At 38.3% G+C, this 23520-nt stretch overlaps 1 protein-coding gene across 7 annotated transcripts in view; it reads right to left on the minus strand.

Annotated features, from left to right (window-relative positions):
* Positions 1 to 9100: 9100 nt before the first annotated feature.
* Atp2c1 (ATPase secretory pathway Ca2+ transporting 1) overlaps positions 9101 to 23520 on the minus strand; it is a 129425-nt gene continuing 115005 nt past the window's right edge. For all 7 annotated transcript variants that reach the window (XM_052718915.1, XM_052718920.1, XM_052718918.1 and 4 more), the window contains 8 exons: positions 20453 to 20503; positions 19255 to 19421; positions 17565 to 17633; positions 15900 to 16016; positions 14103 to 14250; positions 13578 to 13673; positions 12415 to 12556; positions 9101 to 10917 (listed from right to left, as the gene is read on the minus strand). In XM_052718915.1, the coding sequence (XP_052574875.1) occupies positions 10787 to 10917; positions 12415 to 12556; positions 13578 to 13673; positions 14103 to 14250; positions 15900 to 16016; positions 17565 to 17633; positions 19255 to 19421; positions 20453 to 20503 (921 nt within the window). In that variant the 3' untranslated portion in view covers positions 9101 to 10786. The remainder of the gene's footprint in view (positions 10918 to 12414; positions 12557 to 13577; positions 13674 to 14102; positions 14251 to 15899; positions 16017 to 17564; positions 17634 to 19254; positions 19422 to 20452; positions 20504 to 23520) is intronic.

Consider the following 23520-nt stretch of genomic DNA (forward strand, 5'->3'; position numbering starts at 1 on the left):
CAAACAGTTGGAGCTGGCTGTGATGACACATGCTTATAATCCAAAAATCAGGAGGCCAAGACAGGAAGACTAAAGGTTTGAGGACACCTCAGACAACCTGAGATTTGTCTCAAAACTCCAAAATGTTTGAGAGGTGCTATTCTAAAATTACTGATACCGATAGGTTGGTAAAGGTGCTAGTTAGTTCCAACGCTCAGGCAAACAAGAATTAGCAACTAGGATGAGTACCCGAGGGCAAGTCTCAGACTACAGTCTGACTCACATGGCTGTGGTCTCTCCTGCTCTACTCTCCCACTAGTATATTCCATCAGTAAGAATCCTAATGATGGCTGTAAGGTGCCAATTTGAGCCAGCCTATGTCTAGTTCTTGACAGTTGACAATTCTCTACACTAGATAAACACACTATAGAAAATCAACTGGGCATCAGCCAGTAAGTATATCCTTACATGACTTCAACTGTTTCCACAAAGAATGCAATGCTATTTGTTCATCAAGTATTCAACCCTAAACACTACCTTCTATTTCAAATATTATTTTAGGAGAGCATTATGTTCCTTAGTGGGGTTGCTTTTGTATCTCCACAGACTGTTTTTACTAAAACAGAACAGTACTGTGCATCCATGTTTGAGAAGAAACATTCTTTACCCACAAACAGTATGTCTAATGGGGACTATGTTATACCCAAGTGTTACCTTCCTTGGTTCTTGGACATAATGTACAAATTATGCCAGTGTAAGTGTCCCACTCCCTAGCTAATCAACACCACTTTTCAAAAGTGCTAACCTTGCATGGTACAGCTCTCTCATCTTGGCAAATAACTGGCTTAACAGGCACTAAGGCGGAATGTATACGCTACCAAGTTTAATTGAAATGCATGTGAGTATTATCAGCTGGCTTTTCCCTTTATGAAGATTGTTATCACCTGTAGTCTCAGCACTCAGAAGGAAGGGTAAGTCGGGAAGGATGTGAGCCAGCTTCAACTAAATAGTGAATTTGGCTGGCCTGGGCTACATAGCAATATTTTCTCAAAAAAATAAATAAAGGAATAAATAAATAAATAAATAGGTAAAGGGTTCTATTTTCTCAAAAAAATAAAGGAATAAATAAATAAATAAATAAATAAATAAATAAATAAATAAATAAATAAATAGGTAAAGGGTTCCTCCTGAACACTAGTATGGTAATATTTTATTTGTGCAGAAATGTGATATTTTATTTGTGGATAAATTAAGCTTGCCTGGAGATCAGGGGGAAAAGGCCAGCCATTTTAAGTAAACAAGAAGTCAGGCAGCACATACCCTTAATCCAATCACATAGCAGGCAAGGTCTCTGTGTTCAAGGCCATATTAGGGAACACAGCCAAGCATGGTGACACACGCCTTTAATTCCAGTATCAATCACAGAGACCTGGAGGTCTGTACAGACAGACAGAAAGTGACAGAGCTGTGTAGGAAAAGGAAGTGAGGTAGGTGGGCTAAGAGAGCCAATGAGAGGGTAGAATAGCAAGGCAATAAAGGCATGGGTAGACAGGAAGTAACTTGCATTTGGAAGCTGCAGATTTGGTGAGGTGAGGTTGGCTGGTGGCTTTTCCTATTTCCCTGATCTAAGGCTTTTACTCCTATATTTGGCTCCATGTTTCTTATTTAATAAGACCATTTAACAATTCCTCTACACACTAGTCATTTGGCTTTCTTTTTCTAACCATTGGTATCAGGTAGCCTGGGCTACATAGCAATATTTCCTCAGGCAGATAGACAGACAGATAGGAAGATAGAGAGATAGAGATTAGATAGATTGATGGATGGATGGATGGATGGATGGATGGATGGATGGATGGATGGATCCTCCTAAACACCAGTCATTGGCTTTTCTTTTCTAATCACTGATACTAGATGGACAATTCCCTTGAAATCCACCCATGCAGTAAAGGAAACAGCATCCAGTAGTCCTTCATTTCTTGTGAGAATAAAATACAAAAACTGTCCTACCCCGGTGTAATTGTGTATTAGAGGAGAGGCCACAGGCACTCCAAGGATATCTAGTGGGCCTCACCAGACAGTAAGGGCATAGTAGCTAACTCCCAAGATTCATACCTGCTTAACGATGCTCGGGAGAAAGCACACGATGAAATAATGAGAACATTTTCTGACTACTGTGTAACAAGATGGAAGACCCCAAGAGGCAGGGTGAATCAGAGGAAGATTCACTGCATGTGACTCCTGGCCTGGCCTTTCTTTTCCTGCCTCTTCTATTTTCCTTTGGTTAACGGGCTTTTAAGATGTAAAAAACAAACCAAAAACACAAACAACAGATCAGGAATAGGAGGCAATGAGAACACCTCATATAAACAGAATATGGTGTGCCTCCTATTCCCCAAATCTACTTTCCTGTGTTCTCAATCAAGTCGTGCTCTTTCTGATTCAGTTCTAACAAATGAAATCTCACCTGAGGCTCCAGACACTTCAATCTTCAATTAACACTTTAAGTAACAAAAGGAGTTCTGGACAGCTAAGATGAGTGATCTTGGGGTAAAACTGGAGAAAAAAAACATTTACTGTAATAGAAATATGCTGTGTATTTTGTGGCAGTAAAATTATACTTGATACCTATTTTGTGCAAGGTATTTTTTTCAGTAACTAAGACCTTTAAAGTTTACTCATCTGTAAATACAGTCTCTGATCCTTTCCATGATAGGTGGTCATGAAAAAGGACTCAAGTGGACCTTAGCATTTCAACTCGAACTCCTAATTTAAAGTAACTAATTTTAGTAGACTAAAGACCTTTATTACCTAAATGGCCTTACCTTTCCCTCCTTTGTGCATAAAAGCAATCAGTGACTACCTCTCAGTTGCCATACCCATGAAATAGAATTGTTCCACTCCAAATCACTGCACAAAATCAAAATAATGTGCCTATATGCATTTAGTGCCAGTACTAAAACATGGTAAGTCATGCCTGGCACTAAAATGTGCTAAACAGCTAACACTGTTACATCTGTACATGAAAAGAAAGGACAAATGACAGACCTGAGGAAAAGGTGAATGTCAAGCAACAGAAAAGGATACCGTGAGACAAGGGGTGTCAAAACTAAGGGCAGAATTCTTATTGTCAATATGATCAGATATGGCGAAGAATGTGAGAATGTTATAGGAACGTTGTGTCATGTTCAAGTCATAATAGAAATAATGATGAAGCTGGGCGGTGGTGGCGCACGCCTTTAATCCCAGCACTCGGGAGGCAGAGGCAGGCGGATCTCTGTGAGTTCAAGGTCAGCCTGGGCTACAGAGTGAGTTCCAGGACAGGCTCCAAAGCTCAAAAAATCAAAAAAAAAAAAAAAAAAAAGAAAGAAAAAGAAATAATGATGAAAGACATGTAATTTGGATTAATATACATGTTAGCAGATGAATTTGCTTTGAAAAAAAGTGGGCACTAGGTTGAGGAGACAGCCTAGTTGCAAGCAGAATGATCTAGTCAATTTTCAGATTCCCATGTTTTGTTTAAAAAAAAAAAAAAAAAGCCAGCATGCTTGTAATCCCTCTTGCCTGGCCTCAAAAAGGTAGACACTGTGAGGGAGGAGCTGAAATCTAGAAATGGGAACATCCCCAAAACCAAGTTTCTAACGACAAACTTTGGCAGGCCTTTGGCACCCAGACTCACACAAGTTTTTAATAGACAAATCCAGGCTGGGGAGATGGCTTAGTGGGAAAATCACTTGGTACACATGCATGAAGACCTAAGTTTGGATCCCCGGAACCCATGAAAAGCTGGACGTGGCTGCATGCAGTTGTAACCCTGAACTGAAAGGGTGAAGACAAGTGGATCCCAGGGGACTTGCTGACTAGCCAGTGAACTCTAGGCTCAGTCAAGAACCTGTCTAAAAAAATAAGGTGGAGCATGACAGAGGAAGACACCTAGTGCCAACCTCTGGCCTCACATAGACACATGGGCAGTAATATCCACACACACATTTAAAATACACACACATATACAAAGTCAGGTGTGGTAGTGTAATTCCAGGGACGGGAATATGCAGATAGGCAGACCCCTGGGTTTACTAGCCAGTCTAGCCTACTTGGTGAGCTCCAAGTCAATGAACCCTGTCAGATGGCATGTGAGGAATGATACCTGAGGATGAACTCTGGCGCACGCGCGCGTGCACACACACACACACACACACACACACACACACACACACACACACAGAGAGAGAGAGAGAGAGAGAGAGAGGAAGAGGACAAGCTGATTAAACTGGCTCTACTAGAATTCATTATAATTAAATAATTATAATTTTGTAAACAGTAATGGGGAGAAAAGAACAGTAAGAATAATTCACTGAAAAGTGTAACAGTTTTACCTTAGAAATGATAAAAGCGGTATGAACACATTTTGGGGTAGAATGGTCTATGAAAACGAGGTAAGTGTATGCTTTTTTCCTAGGACTGGGCTGTCAGGCTAGTTTAATTTCTACTATTGAAGTTTGTTTTTTCTAAGCAAAACAATAAATTTTAGCTTACTCAACGTAAACCGGAGTCCCTGGAAAGTCGCCCTTTCTCTTACGCACTGAAGTGGGTAGGAGAGAGCAGACGGTCAGACAGGAGAAGACAGATCGGGGGAGAAAAGCTTGGATGAAGGGAAATGGGAGGGGGGGGGGGAGGAGGAGGAGGGGGGGGAGGAGGAGGAGGAGGAGGAGACACACGGAGGGAGACTAGACGCACGCACGATGGTGCAGCATTCAGAACACCCAACCCACTGTAAAAACAAGTGTGTAACGGCTGCAGATTCTGCTGCTGAGCTGACGACACGCTAAGACACGCTTTCTCCACACAAAAGTCTGACACGCAAACCAACATCCAATCTGCTATCAAATGGCATCTTAGAGATAGGCAGGTGCATAATACACTGGTGCACTGCCTTGCCAATGAGGGAAATATGCATAACCTATTTTCTTCTTGATATTTAAATTGGTAGGCAAAGATTTTCTATAAAGGACCAAATGGCATTTTAATATTTTATTATTTTTAATTAATTAATATTATTTTTATGTGAATGGGTGTGATGTTTTGCCTGCATGTATGTCCATGACTGGTGTCTTCGGTGGTCAAAAGAGGGCATCAGATCCCCTAGAACTGGAGTTAGAGATGGTTGTAAGCTGCCCTGTGAGTGCTCAGAATTGAACCTGGGTCCTCTGGAAGAGCAATAAGTATTCTTAACCACTAAGCCATACAAGAGGATTAAAAGAAACCACTTTTAAGTGTTTACACTTAAGCTAATTTATGGGCTTTCCAGACCAGTGAAATCTAATGCGATCCTACTACATGACTATACCGATGGCTATGAAGAAAGAGGCAACAAAACACTAATATACAACTTCCTAAGGTTTATGTATGTGAGATGTGCACAGTAATATACAACTTCCTAAGGTTTATGCATGTGAGATGCAAACACTAATATACAACTTCCTAAGGTTTATGCATGTGAGATGCAAACACTAATATACAACTTCCTAAGATTTATGCATGTGAGATGCACTCACTAATATACAACTTCCTAAGGTTTACATATGTGAGATGCAGCTCCTCACTTCTTCTCTCTATCAGGCATACATTCTTCTCTACACAATCAGCTATGTAATAGTAACTTTTCTGTACTGCTTCATGGATAATGTTTTATAAGCCTTGCACATCAGCCTCATTCATATTCTGCTGTAAGATGCAGACTTGACAAACAGGAGCTGACTAGTCAGGGCATAGTATTTTCTTTATGACCATAAGATGGCACCAAAATGCCACTTCTCAACTAATATACACATCAGTATGCTTACAGCAGGAAAACTTCAGTAGGCAATCATCTACCTATAATGTGGTATAAGTATTTTAAAGTATTTTAAAACTATTTAAAAGCACATTTTGTTAGAGTTCTAATGCTAGAAATACAGCACCACAAAATAAACCCCTGAAACAACTCTATTTGGCCAATTTCTGCTCAGTGATCCTGGGAGATGTGGTTTCTACAGAAAGCATTACCATGAGGAAGAAATGCACCTAATATGTTTAAAATAATCTGGGCATGGTGGTGCATACCTTTAATCCCATCACTCAGGAGGCAGAGGCATGAGGCCAGCCTGGTCTACATAGCAAGTTTCAGGACAGCCAGGACTACACAGAGAAACCCTGTCTCAATGCCACTCCCCACCCCTCGCCGCCAAAAAAAGCAAAGTTTTAATTTTGATGGGCCTAGCAGTTATGGAGCCATCATGGAAATGTGAACTACAGAGAGTATTTGTCAGTTTGGCTAGAATTAAGCAAAAGAGGGTAACAACAAGAAAACAATGACCTGGACCAGACCTTTACTCCACCCTGTATACACTCGTGTACTGTAAACAGGAACGCTGACGGGCTCAAATGAAACCACTAAGAACAAAAGCTATGACTCATCGAGTGTTTTCAATTTTCCCCTCACACTTGATCACATGACTCAATCTTGAATAAAAGTTCTTTCGCCAAACTTCTGCCTAGATTTAACCATGTGACTTGGACTTGCATTTCTAACATTTTCTAAAAGATGAGACGCTACATATTTCTTCTTCAAATTTATAGCTGTATTTTTCCCATTGGCAATCTATACGGTGCAGCAATAGAACCATCACACACATACCTCTTTCCCTTTCAAGCAATCTGGAACCATTTTAAGCGGATGTTTCTGCTGGGCTTTAAATACAGGTAAAATCTGTAATTCTCAAAACTAAGATTAATGAGTATTATCCCAAAAACTGGATGTAGTGCTGGAGGACTGTAAGAGAGGAGGCTAGAAAGGGCCTTGGCTAACTCGGGAAACAAAGCTCTCTGCTCTCCTGCCACAACTTGTCAGAGCACATCACTGTTTTCTAGTGTTAATCCCATTTGTCTACCACACAGCAAACTCAACTACAGGACTCTCTGATTCAGACACACACTCATTCATTTTCCCTGCCTCACCTCCTAAGAGAATCTAACTACCAATACTAAAAAGAGGAACTACCAATGGTTCAGACCAGCATGCCCAGCTTGTTGGCCTTAATAAGATTCAGTGGGAAAAGCTCTGTAGCAGAGGAGACTTCGAGGTTCTTACTGCTTGTTGCCTTTTTAATGTATCCGGCTGTTAGCTATGTCCAACTTTTTCAAGGATCATGTTCTGTCAAGCTGAGCTTTATTACATTTCTTTTTTAATTGCATACGGGTGTGTGTGTGAGCACAGGTGCTGTGTGGCATGCAAGGAGGTCAGAAAACATCCCGTGGAAGCCAGTCCTCTCCTTCTCCCATGTGGGCTCTGGGGATTGAACTCAGACGCTTCAGGATTAGTGGCAAGTTCTTTTATCCACTGAGCCTTCTTGCCAGCCCACTCATTTTATTACTTCCAAGATACTATGAGCTGCTCATTTCAAACAAGCCTGTGTCCCACTGAAGCCTGCTCAGCTTAGTTTACTGTCTCAATAGCTCAAAAGTGTATCTTCCAGCATGCTACAGTGAAAAAGTCATGGCCATCACCATCTCCAGCACTTCACACCACACCTGCGGCCTTAACAACAGAAATTCTGTGTGTTTCAATGTTCCTTCTACTCCCTATCAACCCCTCTATGGACACTCTACTGTCCAGCTGCAAAGGCCTACTGCCTCTTGGCTGGAACTTCCCCGTCGAAAGATTTAGTAATATGCCACTAGTCCTAGGAAATTTCTTTGGCACCATCCTCCCACCAAGTCATTTTCTCCTTCACTCACTAATATTTTAGATGGTGGATTTCACACTGGCCTCCAGTGTGAGAACTAAAAGCTTCCTAGACTAGATACTTATTTATAAATCTAACACAACAACCATGTTTACAGGAAATTATGTCTGTTAATCAATACATTATCCATTATCAGCAATAACCAACTCTGACAACTCCAAGCCAAAGTAAAACTATCAAACCAGAGTCTAACTGAACTCAACAGTCACATCAAATGCCAACTAAGCTCATCAGGATAACCTGTTTATTCAGCCACAGAAAAGTGGGATTAATATTTTATATCTTCATATGTTAGTGTACACACCACTTGCTAAGATTTAGATCACAGAGCTCAGTCTGAAAAGCCACTTCAAAGACTTTCAAATGCTAAGGTGAAATGTGTGCTGTATTTATTTTAATGTATACTTTTTAAATAAATGTATAAAGATCACTATTAATGTTGATAAAATAGCTTTTTAACAATTTTTAATCTGCTTTTCCTGTCCAAGAAGTACTGAAGGGCAAGAATGCCATTGTATTCCTAGAATACTCAGTTACTAAGTTAAAGCTGAATGACACAGTAATCAATTCATCTCACTTCTTGGATGAGTTATTCCAGCCAAACAAACTGCACACACATTGCCAGGCAACAAGCAGAAAGCAGTGGAATGTCAATTAATTCATAAATGGATAGTTACTGTTGCTACCAATTCATTTAAAGAAAAACTATTTTAAATGTGGACAAAACTCAAGTTACTTATGTACTACATCAGAGAGATCCAAAATTAAAGCCATTTCAGAGAGATCACCATGGTATCAGATGTACAGTGAATGAGTGTAAAATGTGAAAACAACATGTCTTGTCCTCATGAAGGTAGTTAATGCTGTTGGGAACTCCCAGACCCTGAGGGGTTCCTTAGCTTAGGTAACTTCACTGTCACTTGGCCTCAGGATCTCCCAGTGTCTAGCACAGGTATGCTCAGCTTTTAGCACTTACAAATTGTCTACCTAACTGGAACATTCTTTTAACGCCATCTCTTTTCTTCCTTGAAGCTTAGCTACTAAGGGAGCAAATAACTTAAAGAAATAGTCTTAATGGGGGTGGGGGAAGAGAGGATACAGCCAGGGACAAGAGGATACATACAAGTTCTAGGACAAGGAGAAAGAGTGAAAATTAAAAGTTAGATGCTAACACAATTAAATGATCTATGCTAATCTGGACTAATAGAATCTGGAAAACTGAAATCTGGATCTGTATTACACATTTAATTTTTTTTCAAAACTATAAAAATGTCTGTATCTTTCAGCATACACAGATATAAATTTAATATTAACAATACTAACTGGGAAGTCATTAATGAACTTATGAAAAAAATCATTTTATTTTTATAGTTCAAAAACCAAGTGAGATAGGCACATTCATTTCATGAGTTATATTCTCAACCTAAAATGTAAAACAAAGAAGACTGAATATGCACTTAATACGTATTTTTCAAGTCTGTAACAGAATGTAAAAACCATTATAAAATTTAGCTATAAGACAACAAACCTCTAAGAGTTGATGAGACAATGATTTCACGTTCCATCTAATCAGACAGAACAATGTACACTTGACAGTTCAGCCCGAAAGAATAAGAACAAAGTGCAGACATTCTGGCTCCTTATGCTCATGCTCAGTAGTAAAGACTCAAACAACAGAATTCTCCTATCAATGACAGCACATCAGTGTTAACATTCACCATTAATATTAAAATTAACAAGCTTAGGAACAGTTTATTCTGACAGTTTATGAAATACAAAACTTAACACTTACCTTTATTTTGTCAAGCTTTTATAAAAACTGATGGTATCACACAAAGCAAATCCATCAATTTCCCAAGCATGCCCAATGAAATAGAAGACAGAGCACAAACAAATGGAGAAGGAATAGACTCAGGGTTGTGCTGCAATCTAGGCCAAAGCAGCTGCCTAGAAGATTCAGAGGAGCAAGGCCAGCACAGGATCTCCCAAGTCCACCCTGGTTCATATGCTATCTGAATTTGGGACTTTTTATTCTGTAAGTATAATAGTCTATACTCTCTAAGAAACAGGCTTAAAAATATACATATGAAATAGTAATAAAGGTCAATTATTCAGCTGAAGTGTATGATTTATAAGCAAGGAATGACAAAATGATATTGACAAAGTATATTTGTATTAAATCAAAAAGGAGACAAAGACATGTTAATATAATCTGTTATAAATTCCAACCCAGCCTTGTTTTTCACCCTATGACTGTGCGTTAACTACAATTACACTAACTGTAATACCAGTGACAGCCCTGAACTAATTCTGCTAGATCAAAGACTCACACCTCTATGAAAAACAAAACAACTACAAAAAACAACCATTTACACTTACAAAGAAGAACATTTACTTCGATTGCAGTATCTGCTTTTCAGTCACAAAAACAAAGAAAAGAAAGTGATCAGACAGTGGCCGCATCCTGTGCAAAAAAACCTTGAAATACAAAAATGGCAGCACAAGGTTACATTTCAGGAAAAAGGAAACACGGGAGCTGAAATATGGCACTCCTGGCAATTTCTAAACCAAACAGAATGCCTCTGAAATGATTAAATTTATTTGTGTATTAGTAAGAAAGCCCCACCACCATAAATAGTACAATATTTAAAAATAAAAAAAATATTTATATCCATCTAAGACAGACAGTGTATTTGTACATTAGAACTCTTTAAGTGCAGAAGGTGGTTCAGGTTTTGCCTTTTGTATTTTTTAATTCAGTACTTGCCCATATGTGTATAAAGTTCCACTCAATTGCAAAAGCCAATTGAAATCAAGGAATATGTTATCAAAGCTGCATAATTTCATTTGGGACTACCAACAGGTTAAAGGTTCAAATCAAGTCTTCAACATTAATGTTCATTTTTAGTCAATGGAAAGTTAAAAAGTCCTTAAATCTTCATTATCCTCTTGAACTTGCCCTTCTAAATGATTCTCAGACTGCAATTCCTAGTTTGCAAATTAAAAAAAAAATGCAATATGCATCATACTTCAAGAAAAGACGATGATGTTGAACTAGCATTCTTCTGGATCTTTTCTCTGCTTCTTTCAACCTTCTTTATAATTTCAGACACAATGCACACTGATGAGGTAAGGCCCAAAAGAAACAACAGATCTACAAGAGAAAAGACACTGAGTTTTACAATTCCTTGAAAGGCATAGCAGCAGCTTACATGTTAGAATACACAAGTACTTCACGAGGAAGAGATCAGTAGCATAAGTTAAAGTGCTGAAATGGAGGGTGAGCAAGGTGGCTCCTAAGTAAAAGTCTTGCCGGGCAAGCTAGACTTCCCAAGTTCAATCCAGAACCCAGGATGGAAGGTTAAAAGCAACTCTGAAAGTTGTCTAGACCTCTGCATGTGTACAGAGCACAAGTGCCTGTACACAATACAAACGCACACCAATAACAAAACTCTTAAAATGCATATGAAAGGGAAAGCTCAATAACTTACCCAAAGTCACACAGCTAAGAGAAAGCAGTCAGAACTAGAACTCAAATTCTCTGACCACCTCTCCTGAATCCTAAGCTCCCGTGACTAACTTTTAATGATAACATCAAGGTTTCCTATTGGATAGATCAAGGCTTTTGCAAAGCATTTTTCAAGAAGTAGTAACAAGACATCTGACTAAAAGTGCCTTTCTAGTGACTGAAAGTTTTAGACGGTACATCTCTGAGCCTAGAAAACTGTCTTTTAATAGTATTCACACAATCTCTGCTCTTATTTATTGCTTAAAAAAACAGAGCTGTCTTTTAAAATTCTGCTTCTTAAAAAGTAGAAGCAATGCGAATACAGAATTGAAATATTAAAATTAAACTAGCTCAAATTTTAAGGTAAACTTCAACTTATACCAAAAACACTAAAGTTATACCAAAAAATAGGAGACCATAAAACTCACTTAATAAATATACAAATTAACTTTTAAAAAAATCTAACAATTAAGGACACATTTTCAAATATATTTCAAATATATTCTCCACATACTTAAGAACATCAATTTTGGATGTATTTTGATGGCGGTGGTTGTTTGTAGTGCTGGAGATAAAACCAAGGGCCTTGGCTTCCCAGTCAAACCTATCACCAGTGAGCTCCATGCCTAGCACTGTACCATATACTCAGTGCATATGAAAGAATAATAACTTCCACAGGAACATTATAAAAGTTAACGTCTCCTGGATCAGATTGAGATTTCATGAAATAAGAATGTGTTAATAAGAATGCTGAAATACTAAGTTTATTTAAAAATGATTGTTTTAAGAACAATTCGATTTTATATGAGCTTAAATATAGTTATCTCATTTCACTAAAGAAATGTCCATAATTTTTTAAAATATTATAAACTACAACTAATCTACAACAGGTTTTGCGAATGGCTGTATTTCAAAATCTCCAAATATGATTTTGTAACAACCAATAACATGTAAAGAGTGGGGAGAGTCAAATAAATGAAAATGAGTTTCCTCTGAATGTCCTGAAACAAAAACATAAAAGACCTTTTGTTATAAGTCAAGTCGGTTACTTTTCTATTTCCTATTTTAAAAAAGCTTTTTATTATGATACACACATTAGAAAATACAACAATTATCTACTGTGCATGGAAAACATTTCTTTACCCAGTATACTTAGGCTCTCGGTCTGAAAAACCTTCTGAAGTGGAGGGAAGTAAATAACAAGCAACTGTCCCATGATGGATCCAAGAACTGCATAGCAAAACATCTTATTGCTGCAGAGTCCAATCTCAAACACAGACTTGGTCTGTTGGCAAAACAGAGAGTTCTAATTATTCCATCCTGGTCATAGAAATGACACCATGATTATACATCTAAAAGACTTTTAGAAGCCAAAGAGAAAGCAGAGTGTATGAAGTGCTTTGAAACTGCAGTGAATGGCCATGCAAAGGGAACTGGTTTTCAAGGACACTACACTCTCAGAAAGCACCCCAGGCTCTGGTGCTAGCACATTATTTTCTACCAAAATGCAAACACAGCTTAATGTACAACATGGGAAGAAAAAAAAAAGAATCCTAAACTTTGACATAATTTCAGATGTGAGGAGGAACAAACTGCCCTTACAACAAGGCTTTCTAAAATGAGACTAAAATTATCCTTACAGCCCCGCGAGGTTTGTCCTGGCTGGTTTTGTTTTTCAACCTTACACAAGCTAGAGTCATCAGAGAGGAAGGAGCCTCGGTTGAGGAAATGCCTCCATGAGATCCAGCTGTAAGGCATTTTCTCAATTAGTGAACAATGGGGGAAGGCCCAAGCCCATTGTGGGTGGTACCATCCCTGGGCTGGTGGTCCTGGGTTCTATAAGAAAGCAGGCTGAGCAAGTCACGGGGAGCAAACCAGTAAATAGCTTCCCTCCAGGTTCTAGCCTCTGAATCAGCTCCTGCCTCCAGATTCCTGCCCTGTTTTGAGTTCCTGCCCTGACTTCCTTCAGTGATGAACAAAAATATGGAAGTGTAAGCCAAATAAACCCTTTCCTAACTAACTTGCTTTTTGGTCATGGTGTTTAGTTGCAGCAACAGACACCCCAACTGAAATAGATGTTAGCCTAAATCTATCCTATAGCTATAGCTAATAATTGAAGAAAGATAGGGATCACCCTAAGATCAAACATCCCATCCTTATTGTTGACCATAAGCACATCTATACAGAAAGATGTATGGCGTTGTAATCTATAGCTACAAAATCAAAGCTAAAATATTCATAATCTCTGTCTACTTCTTATGAACACATTCTCAACAGGTGAATTAGGTAAGACCATTTAAGCATACCTGAGATCTGGAACTTAGTGCATTGAACATGTCAAAAAACACAAAGCAAGTGAAAGTCATTGTTGTATCTCGTGGTGTTATCACGTTGTCTCGAAGCTGCCAAGAAGAAAGACAAAATGACCTCTTTTTTTTCCTTGTGGCTGGATAAAATGGATAAACACTGCATGTTTTTAAAATGAAATAGCGTCAGTCTAAACATGACACTGAAATTCTCTGAATTTTCTACAAACCACCTAGTGAATATAGTTTACATGAAAGTTAAAAAAAAAATCTCATGAGCCAGGAATTGAAATACTGGCACTATTTTACCACAGCTATGCAAGGGCTTTATTTTCTGATTCTCCTGTATTTCCATGCACATGATACTTTACTATATATACACTTAAGGACTTAAGATTATATTCCTTAACCTTTATTTTTCACTCAGAAGGCTCTTCACTTGCCAACCATCTGTACAATACACCAAATAACTAAGAATCCTACTACACAGATGGATGGTAACAGCAGTTTATCCAGTGAATGTACCTCTCGCCAGAAGACAAATAAAGTCCCACAAACAATGATTATTGATGAAACAAGTATTTTAAGTATCAAATTTTTTGTCAAAATGCTGTCCTTCCAGTTTCGAGGAGGTTTGCGAATGACATCTTTATCCACTGGCTCTACTCCAAGGCTTAAAAACAAAAAGAACAAAGAAAGTACTTTGAAATGCTGTTTACACTTACATTCACAATCTAAATAGCTTCAATTATCTAGAAAACTAAATGCTCTCTTTAGAAAACATTTTGTTGAATCATAAAGACGACAGTGGCCATGATTACTTGAAAACTGTCACTGCTGGACATGCTGGCATATGTCTATAGTACTAACTACTAACAGGAAGAAGGGAGGGAGGGAGGAAGAAAAGGGGAAGTGAGGAAGACAACAAGAAGACTACTGGTTTTGTCATCTTCTGAACTCTTACACTTAATGCTTTACGGCATGGTATGACAGGCAATTGATAGGCAATTTTCAAAAGAAACACCCAATTTCATTTACATATAAATTGATTTTTTCAAATCCATAACCTACCAAGGAACTAATATATTTTATGCAAGGATGTCTTTGATTCCGAGGACTTACTAGGATGACCATGACAGATATCATTCAATTACGAAACTACTAAAACTGAAAGACACTGAAATCTTTGAACATGTATTTTAGCAAGGTTCTTAAACAGAATTCAGATATAAAACGTGGAATGATGGTGTTGATACAGAATTATGAAAGTATCTCTTACATACTAAGAGCCTGGAACTTCTGCTGGACCTCAGCAGAGTTAACAATACACTGTGAGGTCACTTAACAACTGCTGTCCTACTATGTACTCAGCACGTGTAACCTGCATTGAAGAGAACAGTAACAAAACCAACCTTGCCTTGGATGTCCATGTAATCAACTTTTACAGTCTGAGCTAATGTATAGCTGTAATCTTAAGTTATGTACTTTTCCATGCCCCTGACTCAGAGTAATACGTATGTGTTTTCATGTGTGTTATAATCATTTGCTGGAAACAGCAAATAGGCTGCAAGTGACCTTATAAAATGGATATCTGTAAGTGCTGGAAGAAGCATTAGGATATTCCTTGATGGTGTTTGTTTATTATCTCGGTCAGTTGGAATCAGTGACTTAATTCCTTGTAAAACTCTAGTTAAAACTGCTGTAAAATACCCCTCATTCCTTCCACATGTGATGCTTTCTGTGCTGTTCAGTAAGAGCCCTTTACTGGGGACAGATACAACAGACAGACACAGATACACAGACCACCAGGCAACCTTCAGGCAGGCAGAGATCCTTAGATTCAGTCATCAGTCATAAAACAGAAGACACAGGGAAAGGGAAGCAGAGAATTAAGTAGTGGCTTGCTCTTGGTTAAATAACACTAACAATAATGAGGAGTGGGGGAAGGGAGGGACACTGATTCCTTCCCTTAGTGCAACACCAATGCATTAGTGGTGACTGAGTTTATTGTTAATGTGTTCAAACTGACTGCACGAAATTTCTCCATCATACCCAGTTCTTAGAACTCAGCTTATGTCCTAAGGACAAGAAAGAACTGCAATTGTTCCCTGCTCTGTTCTTACCCAAAAGCTGACACCTCACACAGTGTAAACAATCAGATCTATGCTGAATGAATGGACAATCAAAGAGAATAAAGAGAATAAATGATATGCACTCATGACAATTCGTAAGAAGCATGTGGCTGAAAAGTTGTCCATGAGGAAGGTTTGATAGGTCTTCTTTACATTCGCCTTCTCCTTTCAGTTCATTCATGACACTTACCTCTGAGCTGGGGGTCCATCCATAATAATATTGATCCACAAAATCTGCATTGCATTGAGAGGGTTAGGAAAGTTCATTAACGTAGCCAATGAGATTAAAGTTAATGCTGCTATACTCCTGTTGAAAAAGAGTCATTTAAAAATTAGCACAGTAAATTGTATACATTTTACTAGTACTTAAGCCTCATGTTACTGGGGCTGGGGAACAGCTCAGTTGGTGAAATACTTTCTGAGTAATAAGCATGAGCGCCTAGTTTAGATCCTTGGGACCAAAGTGGAAAGTCAGGGGCAGTGGTGCACACCTGTAATCCCAGTATTGGGGACATAAAGACAGAAAGGTCCCAGAAGCTTGCTGGGTAGCCAGTCTGGCTAATCAGTGAGCCCAGGTTCAGTGGAGACAAGTTACCAAAAATTAAGGTCGGAGATGACTAAGAAAAATATACAATGTCAACATCTGGGCTCTACATAAAAGCACATACATGTGTACACAGATATGGACACATCCACGAACACATTTACTACACACAAAAAAGAAAAAAAATCATGTTCTACATATTTTAAAATAATCCTACTAATTCAACTGATCTATGCTTCATTCATATGAGTATTTTGTTAAGAAGCTAAGAGGTGTTTTTTTGAAAGTGAGTCTGATTCTGCAGCCCAGGTCCTGCTATATAGACTGGGCTGGCTCCAACAACAATCTACTCAGTCTCCCAGGTACTGGAATCAAAAGTGAGAGCCATCTGTCAGGCAAGTTAAGCATTTTTTTTTTTTTTTTTTTTTTTTTTTGGTTTTTTCGAGACAGGGTTTCCCTGTGTAGCTTTGTGCCTTTCCTGGAACTCGCTTGGTAGCCCAGGCTGGCCTTGAACTCACAGAGATCCGCCTGGCTCTGCCTCCCGAGTGCTGGGATTAAAGGCGTGCGCCACCACCGCCCGGCAAGTTAAGCATATTCTAACAAAAGATTTTTTTAAAAAAACTGCTTAGGCAACAACAGCAAAAACAGAAAGACCTCCTAACCCTAATATAGGCTCTCCCTACGTAATACAGACCAGGCCTCTTAAGTTCTCCTGCCTCAGCCTTCTAGAATGCTGGGATTACAGACATGTGCCACCAAGACCAGACTAGAGGAAAGATTTTAAAACCTACAAAAAAACAGCTTCAGAAATATTTAACAACTTTTTGACTAAAGAAAACCTATTTTACTTTTAGAAAAAGATACCAAGAAACATTACGGATATTTGATACATCCCTTTTAGATTTCAGAAGCAAGTAAATAAATCCCAAAGGTTTATGCAAGCATCCTTCAGTATTCATGGGAACTGGTTGCAGGATCTTGTCCAAATGCCAAGGTCCCAGTCACTTATATGAAAATGGCATCATACTGTTTCTCAATCTTTTGATGAAATGGCAAGTATAAAATGGCAAAATATCTACCTATTATTTATACATCTCCTATTATATAATTTAAATCATCCCTACATGGTGGATAATATCTAGACCTAAACAGTATGTTCACAGCTATTAAAGCTTTTTTTTTTCTTTTTAGAAAACAACTTATAAGCAATTTTCAAGAATGTAGGTCAGAAGTTTCTAGGCATTCTGCTTAAGTTTTACTCCTCGATTATTTCTCTACGAGACCCATGGGCAAAAGTTCTTGCAAACTTACGTGCTCAGTTGAAATCTAACAAAATTTTTAATGTTATTATAAATGCCTTTACCCTCTTCAATTGCAGACCTGAAATTTAAAAATAAGAAAATATCACAAAAATATGCCTACATTGAAACTAAGTTTCCAACTAAACAACAATTAGCACTTTTTTAAAAAATCTATTGTTAGGTAAGATTAAGAAATATGAAATTTTTTGTTGTTGTTGCTTTTGTTTTTCGAAATAGAGTTTCACTGTACAGCCCTGGTTGTCCTAGACCAGGCTGGCCTCGAACTCACAGAGATCCACCTGCTTCTGCCTCCCAGTGCTGGGATTAAAGGTGTGTGCTGCCACCATAGCCAGGCCCAAATTCTTCTTCTTAAAAAAGAGCTAGGGCTAAAGAGATGGCTCAGTGATTGAGAGGGCATACTGCTCCTGCAAAGGACCCGAGTTCTAGTCCCAGCACCCACGTCAAGTAGCTCACAACCATCTCTAACTCCAACTTGATGGGGAATGCCACCTCTGGCCTCTATAGATACCTGCACTATTATGTACACTCACAAACATAATTAAAAATAAATCTTTAAAAAAATGTATTATCCTTCCCCACACAAGATAATACTACTCATATGTGATACTAGAATGACATTCGATAGCCTTCACGGCTCCTTTTTCTTAGTAGGTTAAATTAACACATGCCAAAATTAAATGGCACTGAGTTATATAAGAATGATGTAATTTATTTACTGTTCCTACCTAACACTTAGATTAATATCCTGTGAAGAATTTAAAGATGTGGTTTACAAAAATTTACTTAGGAATTCCCGCATTCACTTGGCTCAATCTAGGCAAAGTTGAATTCTTTTTTTTTTTTGGTTTTTCGAGACAAGGTTTCTCTGTGAATCTTTGCGCCTTTCCTGGAACTCACTCTGTAGCCCAGGCTGACCTCGAACTCACAGAGATCTGCCTGCCCCACCTCCCAAGTGCTGGGATTAAAGGTGTGAGCCACCACCACCCGGCAGAGTTGAATTCTTAAAACAACTGCATCCTCCAAGATTTTTAGATAACTTCAAGAATGGGGGGAAAAAACACTTCTCTCCTTGCCAAAAGTTAGCAAATGCAGAGTTCTATGCTCCAAAGTGAATCACTTTAGGCCATATTTGGATACTAAAGCATGGCAGGACTCATGATTAGAATTCATCACTGTAAGAAGTGAAGCTCAGGTCATTCAATGGGTTACGGAAAGTGAGATTCACAGGACCCCCACCACTGGCATTACACTGGACTCTCAGTCAACTGAAAACATGGACTACTAAAGGCATTCAGGGCTAAGACAATGAGGGCAACAAGAACACTTACTAATATAAGAAAATATTCATGAATGTGAACTTAACTTTTAACGCTGCATACATGTCTCCCATAACCTCAATTTAACTAAAATAAAGACTCTGGAAGAAGGGTCACTATTGTACCATCATTCTATGCCCAGAAAAATATGACATGTGGCTGGTACTCACTGACTATTTCTTAAGCAAACAGGCTTGTCATTTATTATGTGTTCCATTCACACAAATAATTTTCTCTTGAATTACATAAAACAAGATTATTTAAAACAAAATCATGTTTTAATCTGCCTAATCCTACTAATTCTTCTCAAGCTGAATTATCTCAAGGTGAGATGCATGTAGCAAAGGAAAACAAATGTCTTACATTATGGTTTGGAAATCATCATCCACCAAGATCATGTCTGCAGCCTCTTTGCAAACATCTGTGCCGGTCTGGCCCATTGCAACTCCAATGTCTGCAGCCTTCAGAGCAACTGCATCATTTACTCCATCTCCTGTCATGGCTACAACTGACCCATTCTTCTGTAGAGACTAAAGAGGGGGCAGAAAAGTAGAGCAGAGAGAACTGTTCAGATTATTTTTTTTAATCAGATAATGGGATAAGTAAATATTATCAACCATTTTCACATAATTAAGATAAAAAACATAACCTCATTTTTCAGTCAATTTCAATACATGAATGTCTTTATAAAATAAAGCTTAGAAAATACTGTTACTAGCATTCCCATCCAAGAGAACTGTACATCTGAAATGTGACAGTAAACTATACAATGGGGTATTTTGTTTTCCAGAGAACATCTAACAACATTTGGTGACATTTTGACTATCTTAAATTGTAGGACACCACTGGCATCTACTGGGAAGGAGCTAAGAATGAAACTAAACATTCCAAAATATCACTCCTAGCTACAAATAACCCACCCTAAAATGTCAACAACCTCAAAACTCAGAAGCTCTCAACTATATAATGTCTAGCCACTATATGTAATTAAATCTGCTTATCAACTGTTAGATACAATTTCAGTTGATTTATACACCAATCAAATAGTACATAAAAATATTTCAGTCAATGATGAATCATATATCAGCAGGTGGAGCTGAAACATTGCTAATGCCCGTTGACATGCAAATGGTATTGGTTTGCAACACACTGCTCACTTATTTGTGGAACATGCTATATAATGAAAACATAGCTTTGTTAATGAACTGATAGAAATAATAAGCCTTCTTGATACTGTTCACGCTCACAAAACATCTTACATTTATATAGTGTCTAACTATAACTATTCACATTGGGATGATTTAGTTATGCATCCCTGCCATAATATACTTCTCTACACTCTGATTAAAGAGGCTGTACTGAAAAATACTTTGTAGGTTTCTTCTATGTTTTTCTATGCCAAACTCTTATTGTTTCTCAGTCAAGCTCTTACAGAATTAAACCTGTTTTGTCTCATACTTTAAACTTTGTTACTCTATCAATACTCTTTGTAATGAACAAAAGACAAAGTAGCAACATTTTGTAAAGAGAATTTAAGATAATTTGGTTTTCAGACACCCACCTTAATAATTTTCATCTTGTGTCTTGGACTTGCTCTGTAAAATACTGCAACCTGTTAAAACACAGATAAACTAAAAATCTCCAGTGTTAACAAGTAGCAGTGCTTCTAAGTAACGACATTTTTAACAACTTAGTTTGGCACAAAGGCTGAAATTAGTCAATGCCATATATGTGCCAAGATAGCTACCTCATACAGGGATTCAACCTTTACTTCTACATTCATCATAGGAAACACATAATTTAAACAAGTGATAATCTAATTTATATAATTAGGTTAAAGCTATGAAGAGAAAAGAGCTTTATTCTTGGAGTATTTCAGAAATGGAAAAGGGAGAACTCTTCTTCTTTATCTGTGCCCTCACGACACTAGTGTACAACAGGAATAGCTTTTCTCTTCAGTCTGTCTCAGAAAAGAACAGTTGCTCCCAGTGTCTGAGGAGCCATTCTACAGCGCCATGTAGGTGCTCTTTCTTGGTTTGGAATAATTCACAAGCCTCTCTTCAACTGTAATTCAAAGCTGCTTAATGATCAGATTTCTCCAACCACAATTCATCTCCTCATGACTCATCTGTGTGATCCTTCACTGTGCCCAAAGCCAGCCAGCACAGTGTGTCTTGCATCCTTAACTTTCACCTGTTTTAGCCTAAGTTTTCTAGGTAACCGTGCCAGCCCTTACAGCTCTCTCACAAAGTACCAGTGGGGGCGTGAGGAAAGAAAGGGAGCTGCATGGCATCCTTCCTCCTTCATAAAACACAGTTATAAATGTCATAGGAGTTCATACTTCTCACTAATTGTAAGCATTCATGTCCCCAATTTTCCAACCTCTCATTTCATAAACATCTCAACTTCAGCATTGTGGTCAATCTTCCCAGCACGTCAAAGCCACAGTGTTTCTTACACCCACAGAATACACTATTCTCTTCTCTGCGCTCCGGGGGTCTACTTCATGGCAGCTTTCTCTCCTGCCTCCTCCACTCCAGTCTTGCTCTCAGTTGCCAGCTTTATTTCCTACTTCAAAGAAAACACTCCAATCCCTGCCACCCATTATGTATCTAGAACCAACCCAGTATTTCACTACAGACAGACACTGATAATCCTGTCTCACCTACGTGAGATCACCACCCCAGAAATTCTTAAAATTCTTCCCTCTCATTGAGCAGAGTTGTTCCTGACATTTAAAGAGTGAGGACTCACATTCCATGACCTCCTATCCTGGCTTTCCTCTCCTTCCCTCTCCTTCCTCTTCCTCTTCTCCTCCTCCATTCATTGTCATCACTGTCATGCTATCTTAAAGTTTCAATCTTATTCTCCAGAGTTTATCCTTCTAGCCTGTTTGTTTCTGGTGCATTGCAGCATTCATCCCTCTTGTAAGATTTTCATCTATCTTAGAACACAAGATCCATGAAAGCGATGGTTTTGTCCAACACCTTCAGTGCTTTCGAGGTATTTGCTAAATGAATAAACAACTGAATGAATCTTGGCATTGTCATACTGCTCCCGGATCCGCTTTTACAGTCTTAAAACAAGAGAGTGTTATTTTCTTAGAGAAAGGATTCAGTTAAACTACAGTATCCATTATTGATTATGACCAAGGTCATATGGGTCCAGGAATCACGTGATGCATATTTGAAAACGATTCTTCAAATCAAGAGTAAAGTTCAATTTCTATTCAGACCGTGCATAGATCAGTTCCTCCATCTTGTATTCTTGCTGAGGTCATTTTAGATTTAACTAGAATTTGATCCCTTGATGGAGACTCCCGTGGAAAATTACCCAATTCTATTCTAGGATCCCAAGATCAAGATGCTCCAGCTAACTTATCTTGGCTTGCTAAACTGCCTACTTGTGCAAGACCCCTCCAGATAACTGTTTATCTTAATTTCTGTTAAACTGCTTGCTTACACAAAATCTGCCCTAGCAGCTGCTAACCAAGATACCAGGATGTGGTTTTTGTCTTAAAACCCCTAACCCTAAACACTTGGCGCTACACTTAGGTCACGAATGCCTGAGTAAAGACTTTCAACTGGCTATAAACTATGTCTGAGTGGCCATCCCTGTAACACTTTAATGTTCAAAGAAAACTAAGCTACATATATACTCAAAACATACTTGTACCTACCTATGTAAACAATTCTAATTATTCTTAAACTAATCATGAAGCATACACTGCACTGAAATGCAACATAAATGTTTGGAAAAAGCCACAGAATATACAATATATTCCAATAAAGACTGATGATGAGTACTTACACACTATGATGTGCCTTTGTTCCACATAATTCACTTTCAAACTTGGCAAGACACCAACTTGTAACTATTATGGTTAGTAAAGGGGAAAAGCCACCAACTGTTTGACTGCAGATGCACTCCTTTATATACTAGTACATTTACTGATATGCAATAAATATATCTGTTATTTATTATAAGATTTTAACATTTCAAAGCTTCTGATTTCATCTCAAAAACAGAAGCAGCCACTTTCAGACCAAGCAAATCAACCACAAACCACACTGGCAATGATTACTGGGTCTTTTACACGTGGTACATATCACCAAACAAAGTAAAACTTGTTCTTAAAACACGAGAATGAGTTTAACTTGCTGAGTAAAAACACTGAAATTCAGTGCATATCAACTTAAAGTCTGAAGAAATTACATCCTACACTAACAAAAGAAATTACTAGAACGTGAAGTGTATCACTATCTCACAATTTAAAGCAAGCAGAGATAACTGAACACACTGCATAAATAATCTTTTGAATTGTATTGTTTCTTAGTCTCAGCAAAAGGGAGCAGGGGTGACGAAAGAACAAAATACCATCACTGTGGTCTGGAGTTAGGAAGTGAGGAGACAGGAGGACAAGACAGTGGAAAGCTACACTATAAAAGAAAAGAACACAGGGGAATATCGAGGACGGGGAAAACCCCAAAGAAAAATCCACAAAAGGCTTCCATATTTTCAGAAGAACTCCTCTGAAAGGGCATTTCACTCTTCCTCTCAGCCTTGCTGTGGGTAATGAAGTTGTGGGCAACATTCACAGTTCTTTAGACTGACATAAACTGACAAGGT

The sequence above is a fragment of the Peromyscus californicus genome, unplaced genomic scaffold, assembly GCF_007827085.1.
Source record: "Peromyscus californicus insignis strain IS unplaced genomic scaffold, ASM782708v3 Scaffold_11__1_contigs__length_118956290, whole genome shotgun sequence".
Classification (NCBI taxonomy): domain Eukaryota; kingdom Metazoa; phylum Chordata; class Mammalia; order Rodentia; family Cricetidae; genus Peromyscus; species Peromyscus californicus.